The following is a 26,653-nucleotide window of genomic DNA, read 5'->3' on the forward strand; positions in this document are numbered from 1 at the left end:
TGAGTAACGTGTCACGTGGTATCACCGTGGGGCTAATTATGAGTAATGTATCAAGTGGTAACACTGTGGGAATTGTAAGTAATTTATCCTGTGGTAATACTGTGGGAGTATTATGAGTAATGCATCACGTGGAAACACTGTGGGGGGAATTGTGAGTAATGCGTCACGTGGTAACACTGTGGGGGTATTGTGAGTAATGCGTCACGTGGTAACACTGTGGGGGTATTGTGAGTAATGCATCACGTGATAACACTGTTGGGGTATTCTGAGTAATGTGTCACGTGGTAACACTGTGGTGGTATTGTGAGTAATGTATCACATGGTAACACTATGGGGGTATTGTGAATAATGCATCACGTGGTAACACTGTGGGGGTATTGTGAGTAATGTATCACGTGGTAACACTGTGGGGGTATTGTGAGTAATGTATCACGTGGTAACACCGTGGGGGTATTGTAATACGTCACGTGGTAACACTGTGGTGGCCTGAACCCACTTATACATAAGGTTAATTTTGGCAACTCGGCAAGAGAATGACGTAGCGAGCTGACAATAGTCGCGTTGACTTAGAAATTCCAGACAGCATAAGTTGTGCTAATTTCATGACGCCAGAGCTCAGCGTTCGAGAGTTTTTGCTGCTTCACACAAACAAACAGATGTATTTTCTGCTTTATAATTAAGATGTGTCGCGTGGTAACACTGTGGGGGTATTGTTACTAGGGTATCACGTGGTAACACAGTGGGGGTATTGTTACTAGGGTATCACGAGGTAACACCGTGGGGGTATTGTGACTAGGGTATCACGTGGTAACACCGTGGGGATATTGTGAGTAACGTGTCACGTGGTATCACCGTGGGGGTAATTATGAGTAATGCATCACGTGGTAACACTGTGGGGGTATTGTGAATAATGCGTCACGTGGTAACACTGTGGGGGGAATTGTGAGTAATGTATCACGTGGTAACACTGTGGGGGTATTGTGAGTAATGTATCACGTGGTAACATTGTGGGGGTATAGTGAGTAATGCATCACGTGGTCACACTGTGGGGGTATTGTGGGTAATGCACCACGTGGTAACACTGTGGGTGTATTGTGAGTAATTCATCACGTGATAACACTATGGGGGTATTATGAGTAATGTATCACGTGGTAACACCGTGGGGGTATTGTGGGTAATGCATCACGTTGTGACACTGTATGGGTATTGTGAGTAATGTATCACGTGGTAACACCGTGGGGGTATTGTGGGTAATACATCACGTTGTGACACTGTATGGGTATTGTGAGTAATGCATCACGTTGTGACACTGTATGGGTATTGTGAGTAATGCATCACGTGGTAACACTGTGGGGGTATTGTGAGTAATGTATCACGTGGTAACACCGTGGGGGTATTATGAGTAATATGTCACGTGGTAACACTGTGGTGGCCTGAACCCACTTATACATAAGGTTGATTTTGGCAACTCGGCAAGAGAATGACGTAGCGAGCTGACAATAGTCGCGTTGACTTAGAAAATCCAGACAGCATACGCTGTGCAAATTTCATGACGCCAGAGCTCAGCGTTCGAGAGTTTTTGCTGCTTCACACAAACAAACAGATGTATTTTCTGCTTTATAATTAAGATGTGTCGCGTGGTAACACATGTGGTGGTATTGTGAGTAATGCATCACGTGGTAACACCGTGGGGGTATTGTGATTAGGGTATCACGTGGTAACACTGTGGGGGTATTATGAGTAATGCATCACGTGGTAAGACTGTGGGGGTGTGACTCGGGTATCACGTGGTAACACCGTGGGGGTAATTATGAGTAATGTATCAAATGGTAACACTGTGGGAATTGTAAGTAATGTATCCTGTGGTAATACTGTGGGGGTATTGTGAGTAATGCATCACGTGGTAACACTGTGGGGGGAATTGTGAGTAATGCGTCACGTGGTAACACTGTGGGTGTATTGTGAGTAATTCATCACGTGATAACACTGTGGGGGTATTATGAGTAATGCATCACGTGGTAACACTGGGGTATTATGAGTAATGCATCATGTGGTAACACTGGGGTATTATGAGTAATGCATCACGTGGTAACACTGTGGGGGTATTGTGAATAATGCATCACGTGGTAACACCGTGGGAGTATTATGAGTAATGCATCACGTGGTCACTAACACCTTGGGGAAATAGTGAATAATGCATCACGTGGTCACACTGTGGGGGTATTGTGGGTAATGCATCACGTTGTGACACTGTATGGATATTGTGAGTAATGCATCACGTGGTCACACTGTGGGGGTATTGTGGGTAATGCATCACGTTGTGACACTGTATGGGTATTGTGAGTAATGTATCACGTGGTAACACCGTGGGGGTATTGTAATACGTCACGTGGTAACACTTTGTTGGCCTGAACCCACTTATACATAAGGTCGATTTTGGCAACTCGGGAAGGGAATGACGTAGCGAGCTGACAATAGTCGCGTTGACTTAGAAATTCCAGACAGCATAAGCTGTGCTAATTTCATGACGCCAGAGCTCAGCGATCGAGAGTTTTTGCTGCTTCACACAAACAAACGGAGGTATTTTCTGCTTTATAATAAAACATTATCTTACAGGAAACAATTTCATGTATTTCAGAAACAATTTCAAAGAAGCCTAACATACTTACAAGTCACAACAATTAAAATATTTTCATAAACTACAGACTTTATCAATGAATGCCATACTTTCTCGAACACGTTCCCATCCAAGCAAGCTATTTAAAACATTGGTGGGCAAATTATCTCTGAGACGAAAGAAGCCACAGAATACGTTTGGTAATTGAATGTGATCTATCAGGGTGTGTGCATTTAGAAGCCCGTGTATTTGCATATTACTCAACACCACATGCCAGAAGGTCAAATGGGTGAACAGACACGATGGCGCAGGCGAAGGTGAGCAGAGGCATAACACTGCCGAGAATAGGTTATAATGAGCATGGCACAATGTCAGAATCTTCCCATGGCCACGGTTTTATTGTTGCTCTGCCATCGTGTGGTGTTTTAATGCAACAAAACACCACATTGGGACAGAACATCTCAGTAATTTATCGTCTGACTATGTCAATATCTGGGAGGGGTGAGCCAAGTTCCATCTCTGTCAGTTGCGAAGCAGGGTGGGTGTATTTGCCCTCGGGCCAACTTGCCAGAACGCCCTAGGCACCAGCCTGCTGAGACCAAGGACGACAAACTGGACACCCCGTTGCAGTGGTTTCACCATGGCCCATCCCGTCCACATGATGCCGCTGGCAGCTGGGATCTGGCCGACAATAGGCCTGCTCAGCACCATATCTGTAATTTCTTGGCTTGGGGGAGCAGAGTGATCTGTCTGGGTCGCCTTTGTGTGTTTCTTTATTTGCTGATGACGTATGGAGACCAACTTCCTCTTCATTCTGTGCATCTTGGCTATATATCTACAACGGCAGTTCATCCTTAGCAATTTCTTCACGTCGTTATTCTTGTTTTGCATTTGAATTTGTGGAGTTTGACGTATGGAGTCCAAAAATTTGTAAGCATTATAGAGCATGGAAATCAAAGGGATGACCTTATCCTTAATGACTAACACCCAGTACATGAACCGTGAGTTAGACTGTGTGCTATCATTGTTGCTGTTGGTGTTGTTTGTGTGATCATCTAAAATTTCATTGGTAGGCAACATCTTCGATTCCTGTCTCACCAGTTGCTTCGAAAAAAAGTTCATATTTTATTTTGAACAATGTAAAGCTGGTCTTTGACGAAAAAAAACGCTTTCTCCCGTCTCCACTCGGAACAATTGTTTACATGTGAGCAGTTATGATTCGCAGCAGCTGCTTGGGCTACTGATTTGGACATTGATGAAGATGTGACTGGAAGAACTCGAGGAACGTGAGCCTCTATTTATATCACTGACAGGAAGTGATGACGTCACAAACACACCTGATGTCCTTGATGTAATATGATCCGTATCACGTGGTGTGCAGCTCAGTCGTGACGTAACAAATCAGATGTGAGTGAATGTGTGCGTTGGTACATGTAAAATGCTGTAGTTTATAAGAGAGGTAGATGGGTAAAGTATGGTGGCGTATAGTATAGTGTACAGTGATGTGTGACGTATAGTGTAGTTTTTGGTTTAATTTAGTTTGTACAGTGTAGCATATCAAATTTTGTCTGGTGTATAGGGCAGTGTATGGGTGTGATAAGTATTGCAGTGTGAGGGTGAATGCAGTGAGGTTGAGCGAGTAGCGTGTAGTGTGGTGAACCTGAAGTGTCAGTGGGGGCGTGCATTTCCAAGGGGAGCGGTAGGACAACGGTTAGCACACTGCGCAAAGAACCCAGCGACACGAGTTCAATTTCCGCTGATCGCCAACACAAGTAACGATTATCCGAATTGGTCCTCAGCCTCCGCTAGTTCGACTTATTCACGATGTACTTACAAAAAAAATCAGCAGACTATCTGCTAGATCTCCTCACTGTTTCGAAGAACAAATGTGAACTAAGATCTTTCGCTCATTTACCAGCTTCACATTCCTTATTGCCGTACAAATACTGGAGGAAGGGCCTTTTCTATTGATGCCTCCAGGATCTGGAATGCTATCGCCAATAAACTGCAACTTGGATCACTACCTGTGAGATCTTCACTCAAAACTGCTCTAGAGGAGGTGTACACCCCTAGCTGCCACTGCTATTCAGAATGGTCTAAAATCAAATGTATAATTCCGGGTGATTGCTGCAAAGTATGATCTTGAGTTTTGATTATAGTGTGCTGATCTTTAAAGGTGTATTGAAAAATGTTGATACTGCTACTGATACTCCTGCTTTTATGGAGTGACTCATGCTGCCAGCTTCGGTTGCAAAGTTTGGTCATACATGTTATGTATATCGTTTATTGTTAAATTTGAATCACAGTTTCTATGATCACTGTTACATTGTTTTTATAGCTTTATTTTGGTGATTTTGAAAACGTTTTGGTTTAGCCATGTTTGTTGTTGTAGTACAGAGTTAGCCTGATAACTTTAATCTAAGAGACTTTGCTGTTTCTTCCTGGATTTTTCTGTCGCGTGTAGTCACTTTAAGATGTTTCTTGTTCATGTTTTTGGTTGTTGCGGTTGCACCCGAGTCAAGAGCCGCATGGCTCACAGGGTTATACCTAATACATGAAACTGAAAACTGACTTCGCCTCAAATGAATACCTGGTGCAATGTGTGAATGTCACTACTCGGGAGACAAAGGCGGCCATCCATATATACAAACATAGACACAATTTCAACCGAGAAGATGGGTACAAACTCAGAAATCACTGGAAGCACGTTATCAACCAGTTCAAGTCATAACTGGCTGTAATGTTTCCATTTTAGACCTGGAATCCCTTTCATTGGTGGAAGCCCACCACCAGGACCATCGCTGCCCACTACTACCATTACCTCTAGCAGCAACCTCCACCGTCAACAAAATGAACATTACCTGCCCCCCAATGCTGCTGACACTTTGGCTACGCCCATTTTAAACCTTTATAAACAGCTTGCCTTTAGAGGCTAACCCCTCTTTTCCTGAAGACTGCTTGTGTTGCGATCGAAACGTCGTGTTTTTTTACTTACATTTTTCTTCACTTTATTATTATTCTAACTACGTGGCTTTACCGAAATAACCAAAGAATATGAATTCCTGCAGTCATGAAAGTTTTAAGTCAAAATCTGGAGCATGTTACTAAGAGGTGGGGCCTTGCCATCAGCCTCACCAACACTTAGCACCTGCCTGGGTATGTTGCGTCATGAAACACTCCACCCCCTTAACTCCCCATTGGTGATGGAGCAGTTGTGGAGAGTTTTCCATACCTGGGCAGTGTGCTTATGACCAGCTCTGGCTCGACAGCAAAGGTCTCACTGCGAATTAGTTGGGCAGAACAATCTTTTCATCAGCTTTGTAATGCTATGTGAAAGCTACCTGGTCTGTCGCTCCGCACAAAGCTTGGGGTCTTCTCTGCCAGTCATGCCCTCCCTTCTCTATGCTTGTGAAACATAGATCCCTTTAATGGAACATCTGCACAAGTTAGCAACATTCAGGCTGGCCTACATATGATCCATCCTGGGTTTAACCAGACTGGAATGTGAGCTCACAAATCCTTTACAGATCTGGATATAGTCCCATCGGTGAGCTCCTCTGGCAAGGAAGGCTGTATGGTTGGGTAATGTAGCCCACATGCTCAGCCACCGTATGCCCAAACAGCTTTTGTTTGGCCAGATAGTGGGGGCTAAATGGGCACGACACCGTCTGGAAAAGAGATGGACTGATGTGGTACAAGAGGATGTGGTGCTGAATGGACTCGCCTAAGACTGGTATTAGCGGTGTCACGATCGGCCTCTATGGAGGAGACATGTGAAGGACGCTGCTGGGCAGTTGGTGGCAGTCACCCTCCAAAAACAACGGAGGGCAGTGGAGCAACACTCACAACAAAGAGCGGAGCTCCGGGCAGAAAAAAATGCAGCAAGTTGGCACAGTAATGGTATATCTGCCAGTCATCTCAGTCGACCCATGACATCTGGGTCTGTCCCGTGACCTTCTGTCAGCGAGCTTTCGACACTTCACATGACCTCAAAGTGCATCTGGCTTGGCACAAGCACCCTGGAGATGTCACCACCATTCAGTGGTGAATGGCAGCTCTTGTTGTGTGTGAGGTACTCAAATAAGTATCTGGTGACCGTTGGGGAGACAAAGACGGTGGGAGTGGTGCTGGCCACCTACCCCCTCGTGTGCCGTGGTGGCCTTCATAGGTGCTACTCGCTAACAGCACTTGCCCCAACATTGTTAAGGCGATACAGGGGATTTTTCTATTTTGTGAGATGCGAATTCAAACATTGGTCAGTTGGAATTTTTATTTTTCCTAACCATGAAGCTTACAAATAAAACATTTGTAGGGCATTACCGTAAGATTAGCTTCACAAATATTTAGTAATCCTGAGTTCAAGTATTACATTGTTACATCTGTGTATAGGGATGCAATTATAGAATGATATAATCCAAGTTTAATATTTATACATTACAATTATACTCATTAACACGATAAATACGTACTTGAACATCTTCATGTAAGGTTAAATTGTGTAAATTGAAAACTAACTTCCCGCAAGAAATAATGTAACGAGGAGGGGGGTTACGTTCCAAGCCCCCAACTCGATGGAGATGTATTATTACCCATTTATTATGACTATGTTTTGGCTAATGCTTTTTATTATTTCCCATGTGTATTTTTGGCAGGAATAATATATTTGTTAAAGACACAATGATAAAGGTAACCTTAAGTAGAGATTACTGTAGTCTGTGCATGTGAGATGTGATGGGTGGAGTGGCCTTGTGTGAGATGATCTGGCCGCAACTTTATTTAATTTTGTCCCCATTCTGTCGGATGGTTCTTAGTGTACCTTCGTGCAAGCCAGTAGCCCGGAAAATATTACATGTGCATTGTTCTCATAGCACTCAAGCACATTACGCTTTTGTTTTGTTGCCACTTTTCTTACTTGCACTACCACTTGAAGCATCACCACTATGCTTCTTACCTCTACCGCACATTATGAACATTATTTTGATTAAAGAAAATTAAAAGGTATAGAATTGAGATAAACGCACACACGTCTGAGCTAGCACGAGGCAGAACAAAGACTGAGTGGGGTGGCTCGCTGCTTCTGCCCGCAACAATCATATTGCCTCATGCTTGAGTACTGCACTATATAAGGAAATGTGGTGGAAAATTCCACTAAAATGTGTGAAATCTTGTTAAGTAGAACACGTTGATTGGGGTCTGTCCCCCTCTGTAAATCGCGTAAAAACAGATTATTGGGACTACCTGTACTTGGAACTTTAAATGGTGAACCAGGAAAGTTTCATACAGTCTGAAGCCTCTTTTTGTGGTTTCTGCTTTCAACGTTGCATTTTAATGGTCTGTAGCTTATTAAACAGAGTAAAGCATGACAAGAGATTGTTATTTAACAATTAACACAGGCCAATGTCCAATGTGCCCTATATCTGCACATATTTGCTTATTAAACTATGCAATCTTTACAGAATGACAGCTATGGCCATCGAAGCAATTTTTTCCGTCTCCAATAACCAATTCTTGGGCCCATTTCAACTCCACTTGATCCATTTCCCAAATAAATCATGGTGATATGGTTGCATGCTATGATCGGTAGCATAAATATTTTCCACCGAATGTTCTGTATATGGATGTCACTGCCCAATAGCCCCTGTGGCATGTACCCTCTGGTGCTTCTTGAGACCCCGGGGCTGCGTGAAGGCCTTGCCGCACTCGAAGCACTTGAAGGGCTTCCTACGTGCGTGCGTCCTCAGGTGCTGCTGCAGGTTCCCAGCCTGTGCGAAGGCCTTCCCGCACTCGGGGCACGCGTGCGGCTTCTCGCCCGTGTGCACCTTGCGGTGTTGCTGCAGGGTGTGGGCCAAGGCGAAGGCCTTGCCGCACAGCGAGCAGCGGTGGGGCCGCTCGCCCGTGTGCGTGCGCTGGTGCCGCTGGAGGCTGCCCGACTGTTTGAACGCCCTCCCGCACTCCGAGCAGCGGTGCGGTCGCTCGCCCGTGTGGATGCGTCGGTGCTGCTGGAGGCTCGAGAGGTCAGCGAAAGCCTTACCACACTCGGGGCACAGGTGCGGCTTCTCACCCGTGTGCGTGCGCTCATGGTTCTGGAGGTTGCCAAGCTGCGTGAATGCCTTTCCGCACTCAAAGCACATGTACGGCTTATCCCACGTGTGCGAACGCCGGTGCCTCTCCAGCAACTCGGGCCGCGTGAATGACTTCCCGCACTCGGTGCACGCATGCGGTCGCCCACCTGTGTGCGTTACCAAGTGCATCTGGAGGTTTGAGGACACTGCAAATGCCTTCCCACACTTCTCGCAAACATGCGGCTTCTCACGCGCATGTGCCCCCCTGTGTGACTGCAGCTGCTCAGCCCACGCAAATGCCTCCCCACACTCAGCACATACATGCGGCCGTTTGGCAATGCGAGCCACACAGTGAGCTTGCATCTCCTCCGGATCTGTGAACAACTCCCCACACTCAGGGTACACATGTGGGACGCTGCTGCCACTGCTAATGCTGGTGACAGCATGCATCGTGCGCTGTGCGTGGAGCTCCTCTGGCTGTGTGAATGCCTCCCCTCGTACGGTGACCTGGCGGGAGCCACCACCAGCATTGGGTATCTGCTGCCTCTGGCTGCTACTGGAATCCTGGCCACACTGCACTGTGTGGCTGTGTAGGTTGCTCTCCGACAGGAAGCTCTGGCAGCAGAGGGGACACTTGAGCCTCTGGGTTTCCACCAATATCCTTCCTGCTGATGGGAAGAACACAGAAAGGGACTTTTATTAAGAGCTCATGAAGGTCAAAATGTCTAAAGCCCCAATTGGGGAACGTTTTAAAACACGTGGTGAGCTTTGCCAGTCTGATAATAATTGGTCTGAACTGCATCACCTAATGATGCCCATCTTAGTCAACGTTAGCCCATGTTTCATTGCTGTCCAGGTATGATACTTTACTTGCCAAGTACAAGGTGGACCTTACCTGAGTGTGGGAGGCTGCTGGAGTGCCCAAAGGAGACAAGGAGCGCACTCAAACGCCAAATGGCCGGGCAGTGTCTATGCATTTTATATTATCTAATTTAAAAAGTAATGGCGTTGTCTGCATCACATTAAACAACGACAGTGTCTCTTCTGAAAAATGAAGGCGTCCACATGGGTGATGCTAAACAGAAATGTAGTAATTTTAACAGATGGAAGCAGGCAACTGTAGTCTGGTTAAAAAATATGAAACCAAATGGAGCTAAATTTAACCTTACATGATGTCAACACCATTTTTATGTTCCTGTGAGAGTCTAGAATGGCAAGCACCCAACAAAGCTCATCTGATAATTGTTTTTTTACCCTTTTATCTGGCAACAAAACTGACACCTTTTTTACAAGGAGTCATGTTTGCATTGACCACAATACCTGCAGTCATAATGCAAACAAAAAACATAACTCTGATAATGTATGCACGGTCCTTGAAAAAAAGGTGTCAGTTTTGTTGCCAGATAAAAGGGTAAAAAAACAATTCTCATATTTTGTTACTGGCAAATGAGGTTCCAATGGTGTAAAGCTCATCTGGAAGAGTTACCTATCACAAGACAGAAACCCTGTTCCTCACCATCGCGCGAGTCCTCTGGCTGCACCACCTCCACCTCGGTCCAGGTCGCCGATGCTGCGCAGCCTCCCCGCGATACCCACATCTCTCCAGGTGTCACGCTGGAGCCATCACGCCGGATGATGTCCTCTCCGTCACCCTGCAGGCTATTTCTGTCACCCTGCAGGTCATCTCTGTCAGCCTGCAAGTGCTCTCCATTAACTTGCAGGTCCTCTCCATCACCCTGCAAGTTATTTTCATCATCCCTTACGTCTTCTCCTTCAGCCTGCAGGTCTTCTCCTTCACATCCAAGGTCTTCCTCATCAACCTGAAGGATCTCTTTGTACTTCTGAAGATCATCTCCGTCATCCAGAACGTCATATCCATTAGAATGAGGGCTTCCTCTTTCAGCATGAATTTCCTCTCCTTCAGCCAGATGATCTCCTCTAAGGACCAGGTTTTCTCTGTCAGCTAGAACATCATCTCCATTCATTCGAAGCTCATTTTCCTCAGACTGAAGGTCCTCCATTGACTGCAGATCTACAAACACAATGCATGACATTGTTAATGTTTGGCAACATTACAAAAATTACTTGCAAGTTATTAAATTAGCAAAAACAATTTCACCCCCTAACTTGAAAACCGACTCGTGGCCTGGTACTGCATTCACCGTGTGCCGCACAGAGACAGTTGTCATCAGAGGGTTCCCTTGACTAAAAATCACAGCTGGACATGAGAATGATTGAGAGGAGATGTGATGTAAGGCCATTTGAGTTGCTGAAGCATTCAATGCCAATCCTAATATTCATTGACTATAAGTTGAACAAAGTGGCTCTCCCCGCTCACATGAGCCAAGTGTCACTCGCAGCTGTGACAAAGCTGCAGGTTGAGCCGCACTCACCTGCGGTCTCCTTTAGCTTTGCGAGCAGCATGAAAGGATCTTACCATATGTGCAATAAGTGTTCATCCTTCATGCAGGCTGGGAGCCCTGTGAGTTGTGACTTTCTTGCGAGTGCAATGTAGATAGATCATCACATTTTTGAGAGAAAATCCAGGATGCACGAGAAAGCCTACCTGCACAAAATACGAGATTTTGAAATTTAAGGTTTCGATTTTGTATGGTTAAGAGCCTGCTCTTTATTACTAATCATGACATTTGTCTCAAGTATAATGTGATGGATCACTAATAGTCAAAGTTAAGATCACCATGTCTGAATCTAGCAGGACCCTGCTAGAGCCTTCGATGCACGTTGGACGGTGGATCAAAAATAGCAGCCATCTGAGCGCATGCCCGAGGTAGAGTTGCCCGGTCAGCTTAGGGGATGGCCTCAAACGCCGCCAGGGAGTCGACATCCAGCGCCATGGGCAGAACCTGTAGCGCTTCTGCATCTGACCACCCGACCAGGGTGCAAGCTGCTTGAAACAGCGCCGAAAAGGCATCCAGTCACCCCTCGCGGCCACGAACTTGCAGACAGTAGGCAAGCGCTTCTGTAGAGACAGAAGCCACCGATGGTGACTTGAATTTGGCGGGAAGAATTTCCCACTCGGACGACAAAATGGCGGTCACTTGCTGCACCATGCCCGCGGCGTTCAAAATGGCGGCCACCTGCGCGGGCGGGAACTTCACCGTTTCCCGCGCTGGTGTGGCGGCGGAAGGCGAGGCGTCCACCACGAGACCCTCGTATTGCAGCATCTCCGGTAGGCGCCGAGGACCCGAGCTGGATGACCAGCTGCGACGGAGAGCAGGCCCATGAGGCGCCCGGTGAGGTCGCACCACCCTTCTACGACCGGCGGTTGCAAGGGGCAGACGTCCTTCTCCTGCTACTCCTCTGGTGTACAGTGAGGGAAAAAAGTATTCGATCCCCTACTGATTTTGTACGTTTGCCCACTGACAAAATAATTATCAGTCTATAATTTTAATGGTAGGTTTATTTGAACAGTGAGAGACAGAATAACAACAAAATCCAGAAAAACGCATGTCAAAAATGTTATAAATTGATTTGCATTTTAATGAGGGAAATAAGTATTTGACCCCTCTGCAAAACATGACTTAGTACTTGGTGGCAAAACCCTTGTTGGCAATCACAGAGGTCAGACGTTTCTTGTAGTTGGCCACCAGGTTTGCACACATCTCAGGAGGGATTTTGTCCCACTCCTCTTTGCAGATCTTCTCCAAGTCATTAAGGTTTCGAGGCTGACGTTTGGCAACTCGAACCTTCAGCTCTCTCCACAGATTTTCTATGGGATTAAGGTCTGGAGACTGGCTAGGCCACTCCAGGACCGTAATGTGCTTCTTCTTGAGCCACTCCTTAGTTGTCTTGGCCGTGTGTTTTGGGTCATTGTCATGCTGGAATACCCATCCACGACCCATTTTCAATGCCCTGGCTGAGGCAAGGAGGTTCTCACCCAAGATTTGACGGTACATGGCCCCGTCCATCATCCCTTTGATGCTGTGAAGTTGCCCTGTCCCCTTAGCAGAAAAACACCCCCAAAGCATAATGTTTCCACCTCCATGTTTGACGGTGGGGATGGTGTTCTTCGGGTCATAGGCAGCATTCCTCCTCCAGACACAGTGAGTTGAGTTGATGCCAAACAGCTCCATTTTGGTCTCATCTGACCACAACACTTTCACCCAGTTGTCCTCTGAATCATTCAGATGTTCATTGGCAAACTTCAGATGGGCATGTATATGTGCTTTCTTGAGCAGGAGGACCTTGCGGGTGCTGGAGGATTTCAGTCATTCACGGCGTAGTGTGTTACCAACTGTTTTCTTTGTGACTATGGTCCCAGCTGCCTTGAGATCATTGACAAGATCCTCCCATGTAGTTCTGGGCTGATTCCTCACCGTTCTCATGATCATTGCAACTCCACGAGGTGAGATCTTGCATGGAGCCCCAGGCCGAGGGAGATTGACAGTTCTTTTGTGTTTCTTTCATTCGCAAATAATCGCACCAACTGTTGTCACCTTCTCACCAAGCTGCTTGGCGATGGTCTTGTAGCCCATTCCAGCCTTGTGTAGGTCTACAACCTTGTCCCTGACATCCTTGGAGAGCTCTTTGGTCTTGGCCATGGTGGAGAGTTTGGAATCTGATTGATTGATTGCTTCTGTGAACAGGTGTCTTCTATATAGGTAACAAGCTGAGATTAGGAGCACTCCCTTTAAGAGTGTGCTCCTAATCTCAGCTCATTACCTGTATAAAAGACACCTTGGAGCCAGAAATCATTCTGATTGAGAGGGGGTCAAATACGTATTTCCCTCATTAAAATGCAAATCAATTTATAACATTTTTGACATGCGTTTTTCTGGATTTTGTTGTTATTATTCTGTCTCTCACTGTTCAAATAAACCTACCATTAAAATTATAGACTGATCATTTCTTTGTCAGTGGGCAAACGTACAAAATCAGCAGGGGACCAAATACTTTTCCCTCACTGTATATATAAAAGTAAAAAATTGTTTGTGTGTGGTTTGTGGCGGGGTTTGTTTGTGTATTTGCGCGCTTGCGAAGGATTTGGCTCTCCAACGGTGGGGTTCACGTAAACTAAAAATAGCCATGTACCACGCCGTAAGCCCCCCCGTGAGCAAATGCTATTCCTTTTTCACATCCGTGAACTTTTAATTAGTTTAATGAGCTATTTAGTGCGATTTTTGTGCGCTTCCTTTTTATTTATTTACTTATGACGCATGCACGACCATACCAACTCGCACTCCTTTGGTGGGAGTGAGGGGGACATTTTCTTTCGTGTTAAAAATACGATAAAAATACACTAAATGCTCAGGTAAATTCTTCACTGTGTGATGTCCCCCCCACCCTGATGCGTGCAGTTACTACTATACGGTCGATAGATGCTACCACTATAGGCTGTAGATATTATTGCAGAGCAGCCAGGGAGATCATGGCTGGGGGCGGGGGTGTCAGGGGTAGCAGCACAGCCGCAGCCTGCCAAGGTGCCACTTCGGCCGGCTGGACAATCGAGGCAAGGCCGGAGGCTCTGCATGGGAATAGGCCTCACCACGCCACTCTGTCAGGTGAGTACTTTGTGCTATAGAGTCGATTAAATACTGCTATAGAGTCAGCATGTACTATTGTAGTGATAGCAGGTACCACCACAGTCAGTATGCACTGCTGTTCGATTTTTAAGAGTAGTTTTCAAATATTTTTTTGCCCGGGTATATAAGCTCGTCATGGATAAAACCACTTACAACAACAAAATTCAGGACCTTCTTAATGATGGAAGCTTATTCCAAAATCAATAGAGATCCCACCAACCACCTAGCCACGAAACCCAATACTATCATCACTAATTGGACTTCGCTAATCGAACCGACCAAACAGCTCTCTCTAAAACCTTTGGCTGCTAGACCACCAAGATGTTATGGCCTACCAAAAATCCACAAAGAAGGTACCCCTCTCCGTCCTAACGTGTCCAGCATTAACTTGCCCACCTAGAAACTGGACCGATTTCTGTCCGAGACCCTGCTTCCTTTCACAGGCAAGACCACCTCAGCTGTACTTAACTCAGCTCACTTGGTTTCTCTAATCAAGGACATCTCACTGTCTCCAGATTATTTGCTTGTCAGTTTCGATGTAGTCTCCCTATTCACCAAGGTAACTATACCTGACACCATTGCAATAATTGAAGACTTGGTCCAACAGGGACTGAATCCAGATGGACCAACTTTGGTAAGGCACTGCCTTACCTACACTAACTTCAACTGGAATGGTACATTCTACAAACAAAATGAGGGTACCCCAATGGGTTCTCCCTTATCACCAGTGGTAGCGAATGTTTTCATGGATCAATTTTAGACAGAAGCCATCCAGACATCTACCCTACGTCCTTCCATGTGGAAGAGATACATAGATGACACATTCGTCATCTGGCCACATGGCCTGCCAGCACTGAACCAATTTCTCAACCACATCAATTCCATACACCCATCTATTAAATTCACTATGGAAGTGTAAAAAGATGGCAAGCTACCATTCCTGGATGTTTTGATCGAGAAGAGACCTGATGGCTCGTTGCGACACTGTCTACAGGAAAGCCACCCACACAGATGCCTATCTAAAGCCTGAATCCCACCACCATCCAGCCCAGAAGAATTCCCTCATCAAAACACTACACCATAGGACCCGTTGCATCTCCGACCAGCACCACCCACCTAGCCAGTAGGCTGGAGCACGTACACCAAGCCCTCAGAATGAATGGATATTCTGACCATACAATCTGCAAAGCTGTCTCCCCAGCCATGGGGAGACAACCATCTGAGGATCCAATCAAAACCATCACTGTGCCATACACAGCAGGGATTACCAAAAGATTTCCAAAATCTTAAACACACACAAGATCCAGGTTCGTTTCAACACAGTACACAAAATCCGTGATTTGATCCCATCTGTAAAGGATGTGATTTCTGACACGCAATACCCTGGTGTCTACAAACTAATTTGTGGCTGCGGTAGCAGTTACATTGGGGAAACGAAATGACATGTCTCGGACCGTGTTCGCGAACACAAGGCAGATCTGAAACACGGTAGGACCAATACCTCTGCCATTGCTGATCATTGTTTTATCGCTGTGGGCTCACACGAAATTGATTTTTCCAAGACGAAGGTACTCTGCAAACCCACCTGCTATCATCAGAGATTTTTTCATGAAGCCATCCAGATATATAAACACAGACACAACTTCAACCGAGAAGATGGGTACAAACTGAGCAATCATTGGAAGGACGTTATTCACTTAGTAAAGTCTTAACTGACTGTGATGTTTTCATCCTACCTGCCTATGTCAGCAGTTATTTCTGACTCTGTGTGTGTCTCCCTCTCTCTGTGTCTCCCTCTCACCATGTGTACCTCTTGTTCTTAGGGTTTTTTTTGTTCCTGTTGCCCGGCTCTCTGACATTGACATGCTAATCTTCTGATTGGCACACCTCCATTGGCTGGGCAATCTCAAATTGACATGCTAATCTTTCACATTTGCATTTACGTACAAATTCCTTCTTTAGCTTCGCCCACTTACCCTTGGCTTGGGCCCACCAAAATCCTATATAAACTCTCGTTGCAGCAGCTCTTTCTCCTACGTCAGCAGTACTCCTGCTGTTTGTTTCATACCTGATGACGGTTGCTTGTGTTGTGATCGAAACGTCGTGCTCTATTATTTTTTCTACCTACGTAACTTTACCGAAAGAACCAAAGAGTATGAATTCCTGCAGTCACAAAAGCTTCAAATCAAGTTTCATACCCGTTTTGATATCACGGGGTTCTGCATCTGTTTTGTCATCAGTGTTCTGTAATTTTCGACAAGCGGGTCGCTGTGTTAAGCTGGTGAACTACGGGATAATGTAAATGTGTGCTGTTACTGTTGCCTGAGAGTTTTCATGAGTTGGATGTACATTGTTGTCAAGAAATTATTATATCATCCGCCGCCGTTGGTTCGCATCATGTGCATAGTGCGTCAATAGCGCATAACGAATCGATGCATAGTTAATAAATTCCAAATCTTGTTAAGATTAATTGTATTTTGGATCAAGTTATTGTCCTCCTTTCTGTCGCCTTTAAAGCACGCTTAAAAATACACATTGGTGTCCTACACAGATATTGAGGGAATTGCATGGGAGAGAAAATTGATCCAAACTCCTCACTCTCCCATATAAAAAATGAGCATGACTACACAAGTCACCATACGTCGATGGTAGTTAACTGTGAGCAGCGAATAATAGGTACTGCACATTAAACTATTACAACTATTTTTCATTTTACCAGGTAAGGCCAACTGAGCTATACAAAGGCGACCTGGCCACAAAAATAGCTCAACAAAGTGGCTTGTCGCGTGAAAATGTATAGCACCGTGGTGCCCATGCTGGATATTTACAAAATTGCCATATTGTAAACATGCAATCTGCACTGCCATCTCTGGTGAGTACTCTGTATTAACTTGTATTATATATTTCAACTTGTGAAATAATATTATTTTGTCACGTAGAATTTCTACGTGACTTTACCGAAAGAACCAAGAAGATGAATCCCTGCAGCCACGAAAGCTTTAAATCGAAATGTAATATTATTTTGAGTATCTTTTCATCTTTTTTAGTACATAAATATTTTGTCTTCAAATTTTTACCAAAAAAATACCTCCTCGAATGTATGATGAATTTATATTACGGTAAAAATAAGTCAAATGGTAAAAAAGAAAATTGATTTAACGTTTTTTGATTTACGTTGTTTCGCCTAACGTTGCATTTTTCAGAGACGCATCCCCAACATAAAGAGGACTTACTCTACTGTGGTTCGGGTATATGTACTATCAGGCATCCAGCCTGCAGAAAACGATTCTATTCGGGTACCAGCATCGCAAGTATAGCTATCATGAGATGACACACCGACTAAAGCTCGAGCAAAAAAAATATTGACCATGTTTCTGGTCGGTAAACCTCAACCAGGTAGAAAAACAGCGAGGAGCATCTTCTAAAACACCTACAGTATGGTGGTACTGCTCAGGGCATTAAGACACCCAAAACCCAAATCTGCAAGTGTTTGTGGCTCAGCCAAGGCTCCCTCACCTGCAGCTCCTGAGGCATGTACTCTCTCGTGCTTCTTGAGTCCCCGGGGCTGCGTGAAGGCCTTGCCGCACTCGAAGCACTTGAAGGGCTTCCTGCGTGCGTGCGTCCTCAGGTGCTGCTGCAGGTTCCCAGCCTGCGCGAAGGCCTTCCCGCACTCGGGGCACGCGTGCGGCTTCTCGCCCGTGTGCACCTTGCGGTGTTGCTGCAGGGTGTGGGCCAAGGCGAAGGCCTTGCCGCACAGCGAGCAGCGGTGGGGCCGCTCGCCCGTGTGCGTGCGCTGGTGCCGCTGGAGGCTGCCCGACTGTTTGAACGCCCTCCCGCACTCCGAGCAGCGGTGCGGTCGCTCGCCCGTGTGGATGCGCCGGTGCTGCTGGAGGCTCGAGAGGTCGGCGAATGCCTTTCCGCACTGGGGACAGGCGTGTGGGCGCTCGCCCGTGTGCGTGCGCTCGTGGTTCTTGAGGTTTCCCAGCTGTCGGAATGCTTTTCCACACTCCGAGCACATGTAGGACTTTGCCCAAGTGGCGTGCAAGCGCCGGTGCCGCTCCAGCAGCTCGGCGCATGCAAATGCCTCCCTGCACTCGGCGCATACATGCGGCCGCTCCCCCGTGTGCATTGCAAGGTGCATCTGGAGGTTGGAGAGAACTGCGAACGACTTGCCACAGGCTCCGCACACGTGCGGCTTCTCCCCCTCCGCTTCCTCCATCACTGCCACTGCTGCAGCCTTCCCACACGGGGGCTCAGCATTGCTCTCCAGGATCACCGTCTGCTGCGTCTCGCTCTGCTGTGCATTGTTGTTTGCAGCTCCCTCACAGTGGAACAATGCAGCGGTCTCCACAATGCTGCTACCTGCTGGAGGAAAGAAACATCAGCATGTCAGCGGCTCAATTGCTCAGTAACCCAGCAGCTGAGTGGTTCAGTGGTTTAGTAACTCAATGGTGATGTCATTGACTTAGTAGCTTAGTGATGCAGTGAGTCAGCATGTAAGTATCTGTGGCTTAGTGACTCAAGTCACTCACTAGCATGTTACTCGTCTTCTCAACTACTTGGTGCTGCATTCATAGTTTCAGTTTTCAGTTGTATTTATTAGGTATAACCCTGTGAGCCATGCGGCTCTTGACTTGGGTGCAACCGCAACAAACAAAACATGAACAAGAAACATCTTAAAGTGACTACACGCAACAAGAAAATCCAGGAAAAAACAGTAAAGTCTCCTAGAAAAAACACCGTATTTCAACGCTGTGTGCAAAAATCCCAGTGAGATGCAAGTCAAACAATAACAACCATAAGAAAATTTAGATTAAAGTTATCAGGCTAACTCTGTACTACAAACAAACATGGCTAATGTCAAACGTTTTCAAAAATCACCAAAATAAAGCTATAAAACAATGTAACAGTGATCATAGGAACGGTGATTCAAATTCAACAATAAACGATATACATAGCATGTACGACCAAACTTTGCAGCCATAGCTGGCAGCATGAGTCACTCCATAACAGCAGGAGTATCAGTAGCAGTATCAAAAATTTTCAATACACCTTTAAAGATCAGCACACTATAATAAAAACTCAAGATCATACTTTGCAGTGGTCACCCGGAATGATATGTACACCTCCTCTAAAGCAGCTTTGAGTGAAGATCTTACAGGTAGTGATCCAAGTTGCAGTTTATTGGCGATAGCATTCCAGACCCTGGGGGCATCAATAGAAAAGGCCCTTCCTCCAGTATCTGTACGGCAATAAGGAATGTGAAGCTGGTAAATGAGCGAAGACCTTAGGTCACATTTGTTCTTCGAAACAGTGAGGAGATCCAGCAGGTAGTCTGCGGATGTTTTTGTTTAAGTACATCGTCAATAAATAAGATCTGATGCACAAGCCGTCGATCATTAAGAGAAGTTAAGTTAGACCCAATGTAGAGATGGCAGTGGTGGGTCCTATATGGGCAGTTCAATGCAAATCTTAAGGCCAAGTGATAAATTGAATCAAGCTTCTTCAGTATAATACTGGAGGCTGATGTATATACGATGTCACAGTAATCAAGTAGAGGCAGTATGGTAACTTTTATCAATTCCAAGCGGAACATAGGGGGGAAGCAGTGCTTGTGTCGATACAATTTTTTTTTGCCTTTTTACCAATATAATCAATGTGATCTTGAAAATCAGTTTTGAGTCTGGCAGCTCTAAGTGCAGTGGCTCGGTCGTATCTATGCTACAAGCAGTCATGAATGTTTAGTGCAGAATGGTACTGCGCAACATTAATCAACACTCCATTCATCGTTCAAACCACATGCTTAACTAACTTTAATAAAGACTTAAATATTGAGAGAGTTCTTTCCCTGAGAATCTTATCATCATCAGTCATGGCCAATCCACTGCTGGATGATAGTTTCCTCAAGCTTCCTTCAACTATACCAATCCACGTAGATCCTGCACACACTAAATCCACAGTTTAATCAACTGTTTATATACGAGAGCAGGCAGGTGGGAAAAACTTAGCCTACAATTTTGCAAAAGTTGATAGAGTTTAAGGACCCTAAAATACATTATTACGTGGTGACAAAAGGCAGTAGTTTGTGGCAATTCACCCTCAGTGATTTAATGAATCATCAAGGTTCAGTCGGTCTCAATTCAATTAAAGAATAAATTATCTCCGTCTTGTTGGATTTTCTATGTTTACGTCTCATTTGTTAGATTTTGTCATACCGTACCGTCAGTCAAAATATAAAATTATAATATAAAGCAATCATTTTGCATAAATAGCAACTCAAATTATAACATGTGTTGAACAATGCATACTTCATAGCTCATCGGATTTTTCCAGAATAAATGAATATTCTGATTCCGTGTTTCATGAACATAAATATTTATTTTAATCGAACAATGAATGCTCCCATGTGGTATTACCTATGTATAAGGTCGTGCATATCAATAACAATTATCTGGATTAGCACTCGGCCAGCATGAGGGTAACAACAACCCGGCTTGAGTCAATTCGGAGCCAGCGGTCAATATGCTGGACACATGTTGACTTACATAGCCCACTGAGCCCCTTGTGCCATTCAATCTCCATGATAAATTTGCCCATGTGTGTCTTTTACAACAACCCTGGCTTAACCTCGCAGCACGAGATTGATTGTGATGTGATCTTTTTACGGGCAGTCAATTGTGACTGGGCTGAGACCATCCATTCAGAACACATGAGAACCCAGATTAATCAGAGGCAGCTGCCCTAGATTCCATCCCAGGGTCTCAGCGGTGCTTCTTCAGCGCTCCGACCTCTGAGCCAATGCGCTCCCTCTTCAATCCATTTTAATCAATAGTTTAACGCCCAGTTTCTTCCTACTCACATATGGATTTGAAACACAACTGCGCACACATCGCAAAGAGTAAAACCCGCATTTGTCTAAGCCGCAGCCAGGTGTGGTCACATCACACACACACACACAATTCTCTCTTCCATCACCCCTACTCACCGTCACTCGAGTCCTCCAGCTCCACCTCCACCTCTGCCCAGCTCCCCAGGGCTGCCCGGGCTCCACACGAATCCCACGCCTCACATCTAACAGTGGAGCCCTCTTTACCAAGGCCCTCGCCATCAGAATGGTCATGTCCATCAGACTGAAGATCCTGTCCATCAAAATGAAGGTCGAGGCGATCTGCCCCAAGGTCATCTCCACCATCCACGAGCTTCTCGCCATCCACGTGAAGGTCCTCTGCATCAGATTGAAGGTCCTCGGCATCAGACTGAAGGTCTTTATCAAGCTGAACATCCTCTCGATCAACCATGAGGTCCACCCTACCATTTTGAATTTCATTTCCTTTAGCCTGAAGGATTTCAGCCAGATCTAGGTCAAGCAACACAACACAGGGCAGTGACGTGGTCGAATGTTAGCACGTTTGCTGCTTGTTGCAGAAGCTGCAGTTCAAGCCCCTGGCCACCCGGTGTGATAGCCATAAAAGTTAAGCACTGTCTGAATCACTGTGGATATTGAAGATACCCTGACGAAATTCGAAAAACAGTCGGCTGTGTGTTTGCTGGTATCAGTCCAAATTTGCTAAATTTGCCAAATTACTTGTAGGTTCTTCTTGGTTCTTTCGGTAAAGTCACGTAGAAGGGAAGTAATAAAATAATAAAAATAAAAGATAATAAAACAATTCTCACGACGTTTCGGCCACAACGCAAGCAGCCGTCCTCAGGTGAAGAATGAGACAATGCCAAGCTAGGAGCTTATATATAAGCTGCGTTGGAGGTGGAAGAAAGAGCGCCTTAACAAAATAATGTGCATATGAAGAGGAATTTAGCATATACATGGAAAATGCGTAGGAGGTGGGCGGGGGGGTTTCAAAGTCATATTATGCCCATGCATTATGCAGGATCAACAGCACCAAGGGGGGGTGCAGGGATTAGCAGTAACAAAGGAAAGGAATGTAAATGATATGTAGCTGCAGTTACTCAACAACCACGTAGAAAACTAAAGTATAAACTACATAAAAACTAAAGTATAAATTGCATAGCACCATCAGTATACTTACTATACTCTACACTAAGCTGAGTTACTAACAGCAAGTAATACATTACAATTCTACGTCGTAAAAATTATATAATATGCTTCCATCTAAACTTTATTCTATTGTATCACACAAGCATATACCGTACTATATACTGCCAACATTAAATTATATACTGTATTGCTGTAAACCATATATACATTTAATATAACACTATGTATTATTCTACCCACCCTAATGTGTGTCGAAATGGTTTATTACGTCCTTCCAATGATTGCTAAGCCAGAATCCATCTTCTCGGTTAAAATTGTCTCTGTGTTTGTATATGTGGATCGCCTCATGAACGAATCTCTCATGATAGCCAGATGGCTTGCAGAGAACCTCTGTCTTGGAGAAGTCAATATCATGTGAGCCCACTGAGTTGTAACAGTGATCTGCCACGGCTGAGGTGTTTGTCCTACCGTGTTTCAGGTCAGCTTTATGTTCACGGATGCGGTCCGAGACATGTCGTTTGGTTTCCCCAATGTAACTGCTACCACAGAGGCAACTTAGTTTGTAGACGCCAGGGTACTGTATGTCTGGAACCACATCTTTTACAGACGGTACCAGATCACGGATTTTATGTACTGTGTTGAATCGGACCTGGATCTTGTGTTTAATCAGGATTTTGGAGATCTTTTTTGTGACCCCAGCAATGTAGGGTAAGGTGATGGTCTTGAAAGGCTCCTCAACAGGATGCTTCTTGATGGTTGGAGTGATGGCTTTGCGGATTGTGTAGTCGGAGTAACCATTAGCCTTAAGAGCTTGGCGTACGTGTTTGAGTTCACTGGAAATGTGTTCATGGTCGGAGATGCATTGGGCTCTATGATATAGAGTCTTGATGAGGGAATTCTTCTGGGATGGATGGTGGTGGGAATCCGGTTTTAGATAAGCATCCGTGTGGGTGGCTTTCCTGTAGACAGAGTGGCTCGTTGAACCATCAGGTCTCCTTTTGATTAGGACATCCAAAAAGGGTAGCTTGCCATCATTTTCGACTTCCATGGTGAATCTGATGGCTGGGTGTATGGAATTGATGTGGTCGAGAAATTGGTCTAGAGCAGGCCGGCCATGTGGCCAGATGACAAAAGTGTCGTCTACGTACCTCTTCCATAAGGTCGGGCGTAGAGTGGCAGTCTGGATGGCGTCCGTCTCAAATTTCTCCATGAAGATGTTGGCTACAACCGGAGATAGGGGGGAGCCCATTGGGGTGCCCTCAATTTGCTTGTAGAAGGTTCCATTCCAGGTGAAGTATGTATTGGTTAAGCAGTGTCTCACCAGGGGGGGTACCCCAGCATTCAGTCCTTGATGAACCAAGTCTTCAATGATTGCGATGGTGTCAGGCACAGGCACCTTGGTGAACAAGGAAACCACATCAAAACTGACAAGCAGGTTATCTGGGGACAGGGCAATCCCCTTGATTGTCGATACCAGGTCAGTAGAGTTTAGTACTGCAGAGGTGGTTTTTCCAGTGAAAGGCCGTAGGATTTCGGACAAAAAACGAGCCAGTTTGTAAGTGGGGGAGTTGATAGTAGAGACAATGGGACGAAGAGGTGTATCTTCTTTATGTATCTTTGGCAAGCCGTACAATCTTGGTGGCCTGGCTGCAGAAGGTTTCAACGAGAACTGTTTGGTCTGATCAATTAATGCGGTTGAAGCAGAAATGATGTTGTTGGTTTTGGAGACGAGGCTGTTGGTGGGGTCTCTTTTTATTTTTGGCAGAGACCCCACCAACAGCCTCGTCTCCAAAACCAACAACATCATTTCTGCTTCAACCGCATTAATTGATCAGACCAAACAGTTGTCGTTGAAACCTTCTGCAGCCAGGCCACCAAGATTGTACGGCTTGCCAAAGATACATAAAGAAGATACACCTCTTCGTCCCATTGTCTCTACTATCAACTCCCCCACTTACAAACTGGCTCGTTTTTTGTCCGAAATCCTATGGCCTTTCACTGGAAAAACCACCTCTGCAGTACTAAACTCTACTGACCTGGTATCGACAATCAAGGGGATTGCCCTGTCCCCAGACGACCTGCTTGTCAGTTTTGATGTGGTTTCCTTGTTCACCAAGGTGCCTGTGCCTGACATCATCGCAATCATTGAAGACTTGGTTCATCAAGGACTGAATGCTGGGGTACCCCCCCTGGTGAGACACTGCTTAACCAATACATACTTCACCTGGAATGGAACCTTCTACAAGCAAATTGAGGGCACCCCAATGGGCTCCCCCCTATCTCCGGTTGTAGCCAACATCTTCATGGAGAAATTTGAGACGGACGCCATCCAGACTGCCACTCTACGCCCGACCTTATGGAAGAGGTACGTAGACGCCACTTTTGTCATCTGGCCACATGGCCGGCCTGCTCTAGACCAATTTCTCGACCACATCAATTCCATACACCCAGCCATCAGATTCACCATGGAAGTCGAAAATGATGGCAAGCTACCCTTTTTGGATGTCCTAATCAAAAGGAGACCTGATGGTTCAATGAGCCACTCTGTCTACAGGAAAGCCACCCACACGGATGCTTATCTAAAACCGGATTCCCACCACCATCCATCCCAGAAGAATTCCCTCATCAAGACTCTATATCATAGAGCCCAATGCATCTCCGACCATGAACACATTTCCAGTGAACTCAAACACGTACGCCAAGCTCTTAAGGCTAATGGTTACTCCGACTACACAATCCGCAAAGCCATCACTCCAACCATCAAGAAGGATCCTGTTGAGGAGCCTTTCAAGACCATCACCTTACCCTACATTGCTGGGGTCACAAAAAAGATCTCCAAAATCCTGATTAAACACAAGATCCAGGTCCGATTCAACACAGTACATAAAATCCGTGATCTGGTACCGTCTGTAAAAGATGTGGTTTCAGACATACAGTACCCTGGCGTCTACAAACTAAGTTGCCTCTGTGGTAGCAGTTACATTGGGGAAACCAAACGACATGTCTCGGACCGCATCCGTGAACATAAAGCTGACCTGAAACACGGTAGGACAAACACCTCAGCCGTGGCAGATCACTGTTACAACTCAGTGGGCTCACATGATATTGACTTCTCCAAGACAGAGGTTCTCTGCAAGCCATCTGGCTATCATGAGAGATTCGTTCATGAGGCGATCCACATATACAAACACAGAGACAATTTTAACCGAGAAGATGGATTCTGGCTTAGCAATCATTGGAAGGACGTAATAAACCATTTCGACACACATTAGGGTGGGTAGAATAATACATAGTGTTATATTAAATGTATAAGGTATAGGTTGGTTTACAGCAATACAGTATATAATTTAATGTTGGCAGTATATAGTACGGTATATGCTCGTGTGATACAATAGAATAAAGTTTAGATGGAAGCATATTATATAATTTTTACGACGTAGAATTGTAATGTATTACTTGCTGTTAGTAACTCAGCTTAGTGTAGAGTATAGTAAGTAAACTGATGGTGCTATGCAATTTATACTTTAGTTTTTTATGTAGTTTATACTTTAGTTTTCTACGTGGTTGTTGAGTAACTGCAGCTACATATCATTAACATTCCTTTCCTTTGTTACTGCTAATCCCTGCACCCCCCCTTGGTGCTGTTGATCCTGCATAATGCATGGGCATAATATGACTTTGAAACCCCCCCGCCCACCTCCTACGCATTTTCCATGTATATGCTAAATTCCTCTTCATATGCACATTATTTTGTTAAGGCGCTCTTTCTTCCACCTCCAACGCAGCTTATATATAAGCTCCTAGCTTGGCATTGTCTCATTCTTCACCTGAGGACGGCTGCTTGCGTTGTGGCCGAAACGTCGTGAGAATTGTTTTATTATGTTTTATTTTTATTATTTTATTACTTCCCTTCTACGTGACTTTACCGAAAGAACCAAGAAGATGAATCCCTGCAGTCACGAAACTTTTAAATCGAAATTTACTTGTAGGTTACTAAACCGGAATTATTATAACCAGTCACAGATCACCAATGAAAATCCATGGGCCACCTGGGAGTAGGAACCACAAATAAACCACTGGTAGTAATGCATCCACAACATTAAAAACACATTCCTCAGTAAGAGTGGTCTTAAAAAGGAAATAAATAGAATAGGCGACGTTTTGGGCAACGGGTCTTCTTCTTAGGACATAAATATAGTTACCCAGGGACACGAAGATGTAGAGACTGCACTTGCCTGATGAGAATAACTTTTTGTTTCATCATGACCAGTGTTTTTTATTTGTGTCTGAAAAATGACCTCATACAGGCAGTCCTGAACTCGCACTTGCAAACTGAACTGCGGAACTATTTTGTTCAGGGAAGCGATCCTCTGTGAAATGTAATGAGTCAGCCTCGCGCTGGGAGTGAGTGTTTGTG

At 45.2% G+C, this 26,653-nt stretch overlaps 1 protein-coding gene across 1 annotated transcript in view; it reads right to left on the reverse strand.

The window, feature by feature from the left end:
* Window positions 1-2,538: 2,538 nt before the first annotated feature.
* Window positions 2,539-26,653, reverse strand: part of LOC133360698 (zinc finger protein 814-like) — a 42,395-nt gene continuing 18,280 nt past the window's right edge. The window contains exons 4-7 of the mRNA XM_061579487.1: window positions 21,208-21,447; window positions 17,739-18,587; window positions 10,196-10,711; window positions 2,539-9,347 (exon numbers count right to left, since the gene is read on the reverse strand). Of these exons, the coding sequence (XP_061435471.1) occupies window positions 8,239-9,347; window positions 10,196-10,711; window positions 17,739-18,587; window positions 21,208-21,447 (2,714 nt within the window). The 3' untranslated portion in view covers window positions 2,539-8,238. The remainder of the gene's footprint in view (window positions 9,348-10,195; window positions 10,712-17,738; window positions 18,588-21,207; window positions 21,448-26,653) is intronic.

Source organism: Lethenteron reissneri, chromosome 69, assembly GCF_015708825.2.
Source record: "Lethenteron reissneri isolate LAM-NWPU_2019-01 chromosome 69, ASM1570882v1, whole genome shotgun sequence".
In the NCBI taxonomy this organism is placed as follows: Eukaryota; Metazoa; Chordata; class Hyperoartia; order Petromyzontiformes; family Petromyzontidae; genus Lethenteron; species Lethenteron reissneri.